The sequence below is a fragment of the Culex quinquefasciatus genome, chromosome 3 (assembly GCF_015732765.1).
Source record: "Culex quinquefasciatus strain JHB chromosome 3, VPISU_Cqui_1.0_pri_paternal, whole genome shotgun sequence".
NCBI classification, from domain to species: Eukaryota; Metazoa; Arthropoda; class Insecta; order Diptera; family Culicidae; genus Culex; species Culex quinquefasciatus.
This window is the reverse complement of record NC_051863.1, coordinates 189,317,375-189,332,099: the sequence shown is the minus strand read 5'-3', so window position 1 is coordinate 189,332,099 and position 14,725 is coordinate 189,317,375. Positions and strand designations below refer to the sequence as shown.

The 14,725-nt window shown below is 34.4% G+C and overlaps 2 protein-coding genes and 1 long non-coding RNA gene across 3 annotated transcripts in view; 1 reads left to right on the top strand and 2 right to left on the bottom strand.

The window, feature by feature from the left end:
* LOC6034096 (transcription factor SPT20 homolog) overlaps positions 1-14,725 on the bottom strand; it is a 197,911-nt gene that overhangs the window by 80,557 nt on the left and 102,629 nt on the right. The gene's annotated exons all lie outside the window — the stretch shown is intronic.
* LOC6049701 lies at positions 1,628-2,097 on the top strand. The gene is made up of 3 exons (XR_005278847.1): positions 1,628-1,655; positions 1,712-1,803; positions 1,858-2,097. It is a non-coding gene; the product is annotated as an uncharacterized LOC6049701 (long non-coding RNA).
* On the bottom strand, positions 9,763-10,840 carry LOC6049700. The gene is made up of 4 exons (XM_001866382.2): positions 10,605-10,840; positions 10,451-10,542; positions 10,251-10,398; positions 9,763-10,192 (listed from the first exon to the last, which is right to left on the bottom strand). The coding sequence occupies exons 1-4, from the start codon at positions 10,732-10,734 to the stop codon at positions 10,023-10,025; spliced, it is 540 nt and encodes a 179-aa protein (XP_001866417.1). The 5' UTR covers positions 10,735-10,840; the 3' UTR covers positions 9,763-10,022.

Here is a 14,725-nt window from a genome sequence, read left to right as displayed (position 1 = left end):
TAATGAAAAGAAACAATGTCAATGTTTTAATGCATCAGAGCTTGATTTGAAAAGCATTTGGAGCCAACGGTGCCCCGAAGAATCATTTCATCGAACAATAAGTATTTTTTTTAACAAGGTCCAAAACATCTTCATCATTTGGTAAACTGCTGACAGTCCCAGTGAAATGCCAGTAAATCAAATCGAAAAGTAGTTCTAGATCTATTATAACCAAACACACACAAAAAACAACAAAATATTGAGCACAATAAAGGTTAAACCGCTGTCAAACCAGGAATTGATGGGACGTTTTGGTAGAGCAGCTTCTAATTTCTGCATGTAATGTTACATTAAATTTCATATAAAAACGCATTTTTTATGACAAGCCTTCTACACTAAGAATCTCTCCTTTTGTGCTGTGTAGATGTAAAACGTCCAGCTCATTGATCAAAACAACCCCCAGATTCAGTTCTCACAAGTGATCGTTTCAAGCATCATCAAGCATGTCAGCCTTCTTGGAAATGAAAATATTACTGGAAGCATCTCTAATTCGTGGAACAAAATGCAAGTGATGCTGCACAACACACTGAATCTGCCTTGCTCGGGTTAGTTCTGTTACTGAAGTCATCTTAATAAGTCACTTTTAGCAAATTCGAAACGTTTATTATGGAACCATTTTTCAGATTTTTCATCAAGTTCCAAGGACATTTTCTAGGAATTACTTGCATTTACGGAAACATTATGTCCATGATGGATGATCACTTTATATTGCACTATTCTTATGAAGATTGTGAGCTGGCGTTATTTCAACAAAATATTCTACACTTAGCAGTTAATACTCAATCAATACTTCACAGTTTTCGACTATCGATACATGGGAAAAACTGCCCTGTTTTTCAACCTGCTTTGGATTGCGGTAGGCATTTTTACGATTTATGGAGTTTACAGGGAGATCCGTAAGTTTCTGTACCCCCTGGCCATTCTTTTCACACTGGATTTGTTCCTGCTAATCCTACGAGACATCGTCGTGATCTGGATAAACCATCCGTGGGCTCACGTGAATCTGCTTTGGCCGTTTTCAGCTGTACAAATCGTCTGTAAGTTTTTTCTTTAATAATTACTTGAAAATTAAAAAAAAATCTTATCCGTTTTCAATAAACTTAAGATGCTTCCCTGCACGTCATGACCACCCTGGTAGCGTTGGGGAAGTTGTTCGACCAAGAAACTTCAGCCAATTCGGGACCAAATTTCGTTCGATTCAAGGTGGACACCAATCGGAGCGAAGAGTTCATCGAGGAAGATCAAGTAGTTGTGGCTGAGTGACTTTGAGGTTTATATGAAGCATTTTTTTGTTTATTCAATCGAGATTATTCTAAAAGATATTTAATAAATTTGATGATTAAGTAGAAAGTGTGGTTTATGTCGTAGCCGTAAACCTTCTGAATACACTGCTTCTGATTAGAACGAGTAATATTGGCTATTCTCCTGATAAGGCTTCGGCCAACTCTCACAATTCAGCTTCTTTAGTCAAACAACTGCATCCGAAATGGATCCGTTCTTAAGGTTTTTCATCAAATTCTACGGCTATACGATCGGAGTTTGGTGCATTCTCGGATCTTTATGCATTTCATTTTTCATTGCAATAAACCGGAACTTCACCTTACCATTGGAAGAATGTAAGGTCATGACGACATTTTTGAACAAAATAAGTTTAACGCAGCTGTGCTTTCAGTTTACAACTTTCGGTTTATGGGAAGTTCAGCTTTAATCCTCGGACTGGCGTGGTTTGGCGTAGGCGTTACGATGATCTACGGTGTATTTAAGGTTGGTGAACCGTTGGCGACTAAGCTTTGGAACTCATCTCAGAATATTCTGCAGGAAAACACGAAATTTCTCTACCCGCTGCCGATTTTGTACATGGCCGAGTTGTTTGTGCTGTTCTCCAGGGACGTAGTGATGGTTTGGAGGAGCGAACCCTCGTACAAGATTGCTTTCCTAGATCCCATAGCGACGCTGGTTATACTGTGTAAGTTTAATTCGAATTTTGTAGTGTTGAAGTGTTGGTCCCAACATAATCTTCCAGATGTTACCTTGCACATCCTAATGAGCGTAGTGGCTCTGGCCAGGTTGTTTCAGCATGAACCTCTGGATCAGTCCGTGATGGATTTCAGACGACTTAAAGCGGATCAGGAGTTGGAAGAAACGGATGAACTTCAAGAGAACAATTTTTCAAATGTTTCATAATAAATGCAGAAATTATCCAAGTTTCTACTATAATCCGGTATTGTTAATTAGAGTCAAGTGTAAGCTTCCAGCTTACCTGACCCCTTCCAGCTGCTCTGATTAAATCGCTGTTCCTTAACCAAACCGGTTGTGAACGATCCAGTGTGAAGCTCAAAATGGAAAAAAAAATCGACTTCAAAATTTTTATGAAAATTGAAGCGCATTCATTTGAATTTCAATTTGAGGGCCTCGTGGCGTGGTGGTTAGCGGCTTCGGCTGCCGATCCCTAAGTTGCTATGGGGCTTGGGTTCGGTTCTACACCCAACCGGCGGTCGCATGATTGTGATACATGGCGGCATGAAAGTATATCAGAATCTGCATGAAAACTGTCCTCATGCATTTTTTGCGATATAGGAGTATGACATTTTTGCCCGTTACCGACAATTATCGACATTACCGACGGCAGATTAATTGTATTGCAGAAAAAAAATCTTAACAGAACGAGGATTGAACCATCAACTTCTAGGTTGCTGATCCGACACGCTACCACCGCGCCATGGACGCTTGATGAATGGTGAGGGACAGAGCGTGAACATAATGTTCTCTCTAGAGTGTTGCTCGGGGACGCGCCAGCATTCTATGTGTTGGTGAGAACTGCAGATCGCTGACGTGTTTACACGCGGGCTAAAATGATCTATGGGCTTGCTGCAAAAAATGTAACAAAATATAACATTTTTTGCAGCAAATCCACTGCTGCAGATTTTGAGATATATTTTTCGTTTGGGTGTATCGGATGGGGAATTAAAACGTCGGTCCATTTGCGTAAAAGAGGTTTTGGGTGACTCACCACACATAACCTTCGGACGCCTAGAAATGAGCAGAAATTTGCAACAGAGCCCACAAAAGACCCGGGGGTCGTTAAAGTGGATTGCCTTGCTTTTTTTCATTTGAAATCAATAGAAAAGTATTCTCCTGTGTTAAGATTAATTTTTAAGCATGTTTTTTCTAATTGGCTTTTTATTTGGATTTTTTTGCCACCTCTCCTTCTCCACCCCGGCCAAAGCCGACTTACAAACACATTTAAATATATTTGCATACACCTTAGTGCTAAAAAAATAAATACATACTTTTTTGCGAAAAAAAAAACATTTAACATCAAAAATAAACAAAAAAGATAAAATCATGTTAAAAATGATTAGGCCGTTGCAAATATTTTCCAAGTTTACGTCCTCCCCACTATGGTTTATTGGGTGGCCAAGTTTAAAAAAGTGACCTTCTCCAAATATTTTTTGGTATTTTTTTCTCGTAAGTTAACATTCTAACTAAGAAAAATCCAAATTTTCGAAACCCTAAGTTTGTTCACTACGGAGATACACAAGCTGAAAGTAAAAAAATGGGGTAAAATACCAGCGTTTCTCGAAAAAAAGCTGATTGTTTAGTTTTAACATTGCTCAGCCATTTTAAATATTTAATCAGAACAATTATGCATCGTTGAAAAGGTAATTATTGATAGATATGGTGTTGTTTCCAAACCAAAAACTGAAGTTTTCATTGAATAACTGGAGCATTTTTTTGACAAACCTTTTTTTGTGTTTGTTAATCGAGTACCTAACCGAAGCTAAACATGAAACTAAGATCACTTGGAAGATTGGATTATAATCTAACATTGCTGAAATTTCCAGCCTGCGATTTTTTTTTGCGTTTTCGGAGATATGCCATTTTGAACATTAACGTTTTATCAAAATTTGCTGCAATCTACATATGCGCCCGTTTATTTCACTTGCTTTGCTACCTAGTTCGTGGGCATCGTCGCTTCAAAAATCAGTACCTGGTTTCAAGAAGTTCGTAATGACTTTATTAGAATTTTCTGTTGCCTACATTTAAAATGAGTACCTTAGTCAAAAAAAAGTATTCGTACTGAAGTTTCTCAAGCGAAACTGGAGAATGGAGAATCTCAGTTTGACACCGGAAAAAGTATTCAGCAAAATATTGACTCAGCATGATGCATTTCTGCGATCAATCCATAAAACTAATCCACATTTATGTTCTATGTTGGTTAGTACAAAACATCATAGAAAAGTACCTTTTTGCAATTCCGTCGTGAAACTTGTTACTTTTCCTGTCATTCTTGAACGACGAAATAGCCTACTTTTCTGTAACAAAAATAACAGAATCGAATAGCAACACTTTTCAAAATATATGCTGAAAAGTTCTACAGGAAAATTTAAGTTTTTTTCAGTCTCACCCAAAACAGCCCACCATTTTCTAATGTCGATATCTCAGCAACTAATGGTCCAATTTTCAATGTCAATACATGAAACATTCGTGAAATTTTCCGATCTTTTCGAAAAAAATATTTTGAAAAAAATTAAATCAAGACTAACATTTTAAAAGGGCCTAATATTCAATGTTTGGCCCTTTTAAAATGTTAGTCTTGATTTAATTTTTTTCAAAATATTTTTTTCGAAAAGATCGGAAAATTTCACGAATGTTTCATGTATTGACATTGAAAATTGGACCATTAGTTGCTGAGATATCGACATTAGAAAATGGTGGGTTGTTTTGGTGAGACTTAGAAAACTTCAATTTTCGTGTTTCTTTTTCTTAAAGCGGCTGTATCTCAGCAACCCGAGGTCCAATCTTCAATGTCTCTTAGACAATTTTATAGCAAATTTTCTGAACTTTAAAAAAAAAACATATTTTTAGAAATGGTCATTTATGGTCACTATTTTTAAAAATCGGAAAACTGCAAATATTTCGCTAAAATCAAACTTTCGGTGGCTATATCTTGAAAACAGAGCCCTTTATCAAAAAATCTGTAAAGTACTTTTCGATTGCAAATTCAATTTTGCATTAAAAATTGAATTCAAATTTGTTTTTGCATGAAATTTGGTTTTTTTCCAAAAATCACTATTTTTTCAAAAAATCATAACTTGGCGGCAGATTTTTTGACTATGTTTCTCTATAGCTCAAAAGTTGCGGATTTTAGTCCCCTAAAACATATCAAAAAATCTTGAAAATCAAAAAATATGTATTTTGGGAAATTGAGTTTTAGTAAAAAAAAAGTTGATAAAAAAATCTGCAAATTTTTTTTTTTCGTGTACATATTTTTTTTCTCAATTGTCCTCAACAATACCTACAACTTTGCCGAAGACACCAAATTAATCAGAAAATTCACTCAAAAGTTACAGCTGTTTGAATGTTTACATACATTTTTGTATGGACAGCAGCCAATATTGTATGGAGACTTGCATGGGTGAACCAATCACACAAAATAGCTTATTTGGTCACAGGGAAGGCCCCCACAAAGTTTGAGCCAAATAAAAAAATACAAATAAAATCCATTTCCGGTTTTGGTAGAGAATTGCTCCTATGTTGGTTAGTACAAAACGTCATAAAAAGTACCTTTTTGCAATTCCGTCGAGAAACTACTTACTTTTCCTGTCATTCTTGAACGACGAAATAGCCTACTTTTCTGTACCAAAAATAACAGAATCGAATAGCAACACTTTTCAAAATAAATGCTGAAAAGTTCTACTTTTCAGCACTCAAATAAGTGCTGAAAATTTGAACTTTTCAGCACATGTTTCGAAAAGTAACACTTTTCAACATTTTTTTTTCAATTTAAACGATTTATTGACAAAATACATGAAAATTAGACATAAAATTTCACTCAGTGTGTGTTTTCGGAATTGCAAAAAATGTTGAATGGAACTCGTTGCAAAACTTGATATTTTCAGCACTCTTCGTATTTATTAAATGTACGACTCGTGCTTAAAAAATCCTCTTTTTGCAACTTGTTGCATAAGGCTGGTACAAATTTTATTTAAAGTTTTTGCCCCCCCCCCCCTTCAAAGTTGGCCCAAAAAATCAGGGGGCAAAAAATTTTTTTTTCAAAAAACTTCAATATTTTTATGAAAATTCAAGCGCAATTAGTGAAAATCAATTTAAAATGAATTCCCCTGCGTTTAGAATCATTTTTAGCATGTTTGGGTTGATTTAAAAATCTTTTGAATTTTTGAAAATTTTCGATGTCTACTATCGCTAAATTTTTTTTTCGCTTAAATTTTTGTTCTCGTCAAATTTTACATTTTTTGAAAACTTTTATTGCAAAACAACTGAACTAGTGTAAAATACATTTTAAAACACTTTTTCCATGCAAATGTTGAAACTATGGCATGTTATTTCAATATTTATATTTTTTTATTCTTTTTGCCCCCCCCCCCCACGACTCCGGCCAGAGCCGAGGGACAAAAACTATTAAAAATATTTGCATCGGACTAAACTACTATTAACTACTATTGCATCGGACTAAACTACTATTAACATATCCGTCAGAAACTGTTTAAGTAAAATAATTTTCATGAACAAGAATATTAGGATTAGAATATGTTTTATATTTTATCGTTTGACTTCATAATTAATATTGGGTAATTCTCCGACAACTCACACAGCAGTTGCCCCGACCCCTCTTCGATTTGCGTGAAATTTTGTCCTAAGGGGTAACTTTTGTCCCTGATCACGAATCCGAGGTCCGTTTTTTGATATCTCGAGACGGAGAGGTTCGACCCCTTCCATTTTTGAACATGCGAAAAAAGAGGTGTTTTTCAATAATTTGCAGCCTGAAACGGTGATGAGATAGAAATTTGGTGTCAAAGGGACTTTTATGTAAAATTAGACGCCCGATTTGATGGCGTACTCAGAATTCCGAATAAACGTATTTTTCATCGAAAAAAACACTAAAAAAGTTTTAAAAATTCTCCCATTTTCCGTTACTCGACTGTAAAAAATGTTGGAACATGTCATATTATGGGAAATTTAATGTACTTTTCGAATCTACATTGACCCAGAAGGGTCATTTTTTCATTTAGAACGAAAATTTTCATTTTTTTTTCTAACTTTGCATGGTTATTTTTTAGAGTGTAACAATGTTCTACAAAGTTGTAAAGCAGACAATTACAAAAATTTGAATAAATAGACATAAGGGGTTTGCTTATAAACATCACGAGTTATCGCGATTTTACGATAAAAAGTTTTGAATTCGTCATCAGGGACAAAAGTTACCCCTTAGGACAAAGTTTCACGCAAATCGAAGAGGAGTCGGGGCAACTTTTTCCGATTTCGTGTGAGTTGGTAGAGAATTACCCATATGCCATTTTGAACATAAACGTTTTATCAAAATTTGCTGCAATATACATATGCGCCCGATTATTTCACTTGCTTTGCTACCTAGTTCGTGGGCATCGTCTTCTATGTTGTTTAGTACAAAATGTCATAAAAAAGTACCTTTAACATATCCTGAAGCCGTCAGAAACTCTAGTCATAATTAATATTACGAATATAATTAATTTTTCTGTTACTTGATTTAACAATTAAAATTTTCGAAATTTGACCCATAAGTGTGTGTGTGTGTGGGGGGGGGGGGTAGAGTGTCAAGTTATATGGCATGGACGCTTAACAAAATTTTTTTGGTGGGGAAGAGGGGGGGAGGGGTATGAATAAAATAGGGGGGAGGGGTTGTGTCCTTAAAGTGGGGAGGTATTATCACATCCATAATTTATTAATATAAATTTGCAATACAATTTATACCCAATACTGTTGTACTTGCAAATGAATGACAAGACTATTTATATTTATTATAAACAATCAACTATTGAGGAAGATGAATAGTCATGAAAATCGAACTATACTATTTCAATACCATACAATTGCCCAAATTGGTATGAAAAAAACGTTTAAAAATCAGAAAAATAATTTGGCCGCCTGTCTGTATGAGGATGGCCCATTGAGAATATTCATTTTCATGTTGTGACACGCAATTAACCGTTTAAATTAAACGAATTTGAATTCGCTCACCTCAAATTTTATCTGAAAATGAGTAAAATCTGTTCTACAACTCGATTATTCGATTTCTACATAAAAATCTAAAATCTTTTATTAGTAATGTATTTTAAATTAATTTAAGTTAAAACGACTATCACTCATCATTATTTAAGTCGTGATTAGTTTCATTTTACGAGAATGCAGCGTCCTAAACTTTAAAATGCACATCCCAGCTCGGCATACAGACTCGATGTATGCAAATCCGTTCAGCAAATATCCGGAATTCCGTCCCAGTGAGCTCTCATGCCCCGATATTTTGCAGGTCATTCTCGGTGGCCAGCAGTGGCCAACCGTTGGACCGAGGAACCGCAACCGGGGTTCGGTCGGTCCGGATGTTTAGCTATGTTAATCGAATTGCAATATAAATGGGCTATTTATGCGGGTGTTTGTATATTTTTGATTTGTGGCCAACCAAAACAGAGGAGAGGATGCTGTGGAGAGTCTGGAGGGGGGGAGTCTGCAGTAATCCGGATGATAAAGTGGGATTTTGCATGCATGCTTGTTTGTGTGTGTGAGAGAGTTTTGCGAGAATGAAATCTGATTTCCCGGATGAGCGAGTTCATTACAGTGATTTGGTGGTATTTCGTGAATCGATCGTCAAACAACTATGCACAAGATAAGTACATTAAGCGCATGATTGATTTGTGGCGGAGAGGGATTTGAATTGGATTATCGGCTGTTCAAACTTAATTATTGGGAAAATTGACGCAAAACTTATTATTCGTGCAGATGCTTTATACTGTTAGATGATTTCCCACACGTGATTTAGAGATCACTTTACACACAAATTCACTTTGGAATATAAAAATATTAGTTTTTAAAAAGCTTTGCACGACCCCCAAAGAAAATTTATCGCAGAGCCAAGTCTCCCAGGACAGGCAACTTTTGGGATAACGAAATTTGAATTGCATGAACGTGTTCGCTTCAGTTGGCAGCAAACACTCGCAAAGTCGTCGTGTGGGGAGGGGGTCTGAAATGCTAACAAACTTTTCCATCTAAACCACACCCCCCTTCCCGGCTCGATATGTGCTGCAATTGTTATTGTTTGGAGGGAAACTTTTTTGGTGGAAATATAAATAAAACTGCCACACTTTTGTCCCGCCCGTGTGGATCAATCGGACCGCGCACTGGACTCATAATCCAGAGGTCGCCGGTTCGAATCCCGCGGCGGGCGCTCTAAAATTCTTTGTGTAAATATGGGTATTCGGCGCCGTCGCTCCGTGCCATACTTTCATACACTTAGGAGCCCAGGGCGGCGAAGTCCTTGTAGATAAAAGGAAGACACTAGTGGTTGGTACTAGCAATGGTGGCCGACAGCTATAAAGTCAACTTCGTTTTTTTCGCCACTCAATGCACGAACCCTTAAAAAACGAAGCACTAGCTGGCAACCAAAACGACAGCTATAGACGACGGAGTTTGCTGTAATGTTTTCGTAAAGTTGATTATTGTGACTGTCGAATTGTTGGTTACATGCTTAGAGGGGAGGGTGCTAAAATTTTCTACGAGAAATTTCATTTTGTGAACTTTTGTTTGTCATTTTTGTTCTACACTGTATACCACTGCATTGCGATTTAAATAAGGGTTTTTTTTTTCAAATATAAATTTGTAAGAAAAAGGAATCCTAAAAAGATTTGTTACAGCACTATTTTTTTTTTTCAAAAATTCAAATAATAAGAGTTCTTGTTCATTACGCACCTCTATTTCACTATAAACTTAGAGCGTTTCTCATAATGCAATGTTCTAAGAAAAGCCGCCACTCAAATTTACAAACAATCCTGCACATCAACAAAACAGCAAAAAACAACTGCACTCGATTCATTTTTACACCGAAACATCCCACTCAATCACTGATTAGCACCGTAAACAACTACGGCTTCATAATATTTCTTCTGAAAATCATCCTCTTATCAGCTACAGTCAGCCTCTCTGGTTCAAGATCACTCCGTCACCAGTGACAGCTCGTCGCCGAGCTGTTCCTGCGGATCGAACTCGCCCGGCCGGTTCTCCGTCTTGAACCGCACAAAGTTGGTTCCCCTCAGGGCCAGTGGATCCTGCTCGAAAAGTTTACCCATGGCCACCAGGCTCAGCATGATGTGCAGGGTGATGTCTGGAAGTTTTGATGTGTTTTGATCGGATGATTGTATACAAGATTCAAAGAAACTTACAAAGTGCAACGAATCCAGCGACTGGATTCAGCAGGATGATTTCGTACCAGGGTCGATTTGTCCAGATCGACACAATATCTCGCAGAAACATTAGAAACAAATCCAGCATGTACATGATCGCAAAGGGATACAGATATACTTTTACTTCCTGCAATTTTAGTATGTCAATTTGAATACTGGAAACTAGCTCAAATCCTTACTTTGATGATTCCGTAAAGCATGGATACTCCAACGGCAAGCCAGCATGCTCCAAACACCAGTGCCGAACTTCCCATAAAACGGTAGTTGTAGACTAGAACAATACCAAACTCATTACTTAACCCTCCAAACCAAACTTCAAAAACTTCAAATTACACTCTTCCAGCGGGTAATGCATATCGTTGTTCTGATAGATGACCAGTGTTGCCAAAATGGACGCCAAAATGCACACCACGGCCATGGTGTAGCCCTGGAATTTGATGTAGAAGCGCAGGTATCCCTCCATTGTGTGTCCGGACTATGCAAATCACAACCAGCGCGCTGAGTACGAAACACGCCCTCAACCGGTTCGATTGAGTGGTTTAATTAGACTGCTTTTGGTGAGCAATGTGCACGGCGAATAGCTCAAACGGAGCGATCTGTTTACACTCTTGCTCTTAGTTCTAAGCCAGCGCAAGGAAGTGTGTGATTTTTTTTATTCATGGAATTGATAAGTTTGAGAGGCTTGTCACAACAAGACTGATCCACTTAGAAGGTTGATGCTTTTTTGCATTTATTTTTTAAGAATTTTTAATTTTATTTTTGGTTTTTGTAAACAGTTATGATGATTGTTTTAATTTTTTGCTTAAATAATTTTGACTTTGCTTTTTTATAGTCAAAACCTGGTTGGTAGTAACTATACTGAACAGATAAAAACTACTACTTAACTGAATAAATAAAATGAATTCATTTAAAAAATTATCCTGACTGTGTTTTGACAAAATATAAATTTTTGAAAGCTTATTACATTGCCAAAATGATTTTATGTGTCTACTAAAATAGATCAAAATATGAAAACATCGATAGAGATTAACTCTGTTATTCGACGATTTGGGATAGAAACATCCTAATATAACTCTTTTCGGATCTGATCATTAATAATGCGCAATTTTAATCAAGATTTTAAATTTTTATTTTTTTATTTGGATGAAAGTTGTCAATGTCCCTACATCAAAAGAAACCATTTTGCACAATTATTTTGAAAATCACAAACATGGGCATGGCAATATTTAAAAAAAGTGAATCTCAAGAAGGGATTCTTTGATTGATTAGGACTTTCCAGAAAAAAATGTCTCTCGGACATACAGCTTACGGTGGTACAAAACTAGGCGCCGGAGAAAAAATATAAAATACTGCCAAACAAAATGAACAAAAAATACATGCCAAATCAAATTTTATTTCGAAACTGACTCTGATACACAGAAAAAAATAATGTAAATTTGGAAGGTGTAATTTTGGAAGGTTGAATATTACCTCTTTTATGATGTAATTTTACCTCATTTTAGACTGAAAAATGACATTACACCAGAAAAGTGGTAAAATTACACCTTTTTCTGACATAAAAGATGTACCCCTTCCCAGATGTAATATTACCACATTTTTTTTAGTAGTTTTTTTTCGTTAAAGTGCACCATTTCCGTGTTTGTTTCGTAAAAAGTTGAATTCTCTGTACTTTAAAAACACGATGAAATGGGCAACCACGCAAAAAATATTTCAAGCTGCATCACTGATCAAATTTATTGAATTTCTTTTAGACTTTGTTGATGTGACTTATTGTTGAGAGCTTTTTTTTTTCAAATGAGTTTTTTTTCATTGTCATATTTTTCATAAAAATCTCGTTTGAATTAAAATGTCAATCAAACTATTTAAAAATTGTTTGAAAAAAAATGCGACCTACATTTTTAAAATTGTTCTTATTTTCTGAAATTAATTGAATATTTTTGAAAGAAAAGGCAAAAAAATAAAGCTCCTTTTTAAAAATGGTACTTTTAATCATTTTGACAAAAAAAATCTACCTAAGCTAAAACATTTCTGCGCATTAAATAGAAAAAAGTTAAAAATATTGGATTATTAATAAATATCATGATCATAATCATAATTAACTTTCAATGCTATCCGAACAAGTATTGTTAATAATATTAAATTATAGGTTAACTGTTGATATTTCTCTATGAAATCCTGGGAATTCCCGGGAAATTTGAAATTTAACGAAACTTATTCTGATCCTGTTTTTGATTGATATTTTGCAACAGAATTGTATAGAACAGCAACTTTAATGGTCAAAATTAGTCAAATCATGCAACTTTGAAAAAATATATAAATTTTCTATTTTTTTATGCTGTGTTTCAAATCGTACCAAATCAAAAAAAATATATTGTTGATTTTTTTGTTCAAAAATATTTTATTCAATCATAGTGTTTGGACAGTAAAAATCTACAACAAGAAAATTGCTTTTAAATATGTCTCAGTGACCATAAAGTTGAAATGGAAAAAAATCATGCAGAAATAATGTCTTTCATAGCAAAAAAACTTATTCCAGAACAAGTATTTTCAACTTGTGAATAAATAGATAATTATTTAATTTGCCTTGAAAATCTTTTTTCTAGCGCTATTTATCTTAAAACAGTATTTTATGAAATTGCAACTAAATTTTTTTTAATATTTGAAGCGATTTTTTTTAAATACGGTTGCATATCTTGTAGTGTAAAAGTGGTTGAAATTAAACGTTATTTTTTCATATTTAACCCTCTTAGGCACTTCGCGAGCAGACGGAAATAACTTGGGAATAACATTTTTTGATATTAAAAATACTAGGCCAATAACATTTTATGTTATTTATAACAAAATGTGTTATTCGTCGTTATGATTTTTTTATTTTTGGATTGTTATTGTAATAACAGACTAATAACATTTTTAGTTATTCTTCGAACAAATCTTTGTTATTATTTTTTTTATTGTAACAACTGATCCGATCATCCCAATAACAGTTGGAGGTATTCTTCCATAACAAAAAATGTTATTCTCAAGTTGTTTTGGCTTTCAACCAATATCAGACCAATAACAATGATAACATTAACTGTTTTTAAACTCTTATGCAAGAATGGATTTTCAAGAAGATTCCATAACACTTTCTGTTATTTTAACAGTATTATTTTGTTATTACCGTCTGCCCGGGTTGGTTACTCACGTGCTTCATAAATTTATAATTCAACCAGTAATTTCTCGAACTCTTCTCGATCAACTCGTTATGAAAAATTTAATTGTATCAATTCAATTTTCGTCCAATTTAGTCAAGGTAAAAAAATAATGAACAAATCTCATTTTTGATCTTGGCCGGAAAAGGTGAATATTTTATTTTCATATGATATAAAAAAAAATCGTTAGAATAGGTTGTCGATAGCAAAATAGTTAATATTCATTCAATAATAGCGTATTTTTTGTTGGCAGCATATTAAGCAAACAATATTCCTAGTTGTGATTGCTTCAGAAATAAATATTATCTGAATTAAACCTTATCATATAATTCACAGACATGCTGATTAGTTCAATATGAACAGTAGATTGAAATGAATAAAATCATATCAGGTTTTATAATTATAATTTTTTGTAAAATTAGTTTTAGTGGTGTCAAAAAGGTAGGAAAATGTATATTTCCGCTTGTACTTCGGGAATTTCCGAGGAATATTCAAATTTCTCGGGAAACGGGAAATATTTTTTTCCGGGAATTCCCTGGAATTTTTTCCCGGGGACGGGAAATTGGACGCTCTTATGTTTAATTTTGTGTTTCTAGATTTGAATTAAACTTTGTCCATGAATTTCTCATGTCAAAAGAAGCCATTTTGCAACATTGTTTTTTTCAAATCAAGTCTTCATACAATTTTGCGTGTTAGCCATATAAAATGTGCATGTGAATGTTCAAAAAACTATATCTTCGTCAAAGTTGAGGGCTACACCAAAAAAAAAAAATGAGGTAATTGGTTCCCTATTTATTTTAATTTGATTTTTATCACTAAAAGTTGAATTCAAAAAATATATAATCGATTTAAAAATACATCTTTTGCTCTGGAGTTTAGGCTGGTACGAAATATGGTACTAAAAACGATTTCGTTTTTGATATTTTTTGGAAAAAACGAAAAAAAATCAAACAAAATTTTAAAAATTATGTTTAGTTGTAAATCAAATTTGTAATTGAAACGACTTCATTCATTTTTAAGGCCTTTCAAATTTCAAAGTCTTTTTGTAATTGAAAAGATTTTTGTTAAGGAAATAATGGTATGCCGAGAAAAAATCCTACATTTTTGTCAAAAATGTTGGTGTCCTCTTAAATTGATTTTTTTGCATAAAATGATATTTTCTCAATATCACTTAATTAGCTCTTATATTTCAATACGTGACATCTCGGAAACTATTGGTTCAATTATGAAGAATAAAAGAAATTAAACTTTAGTGAAATTTTC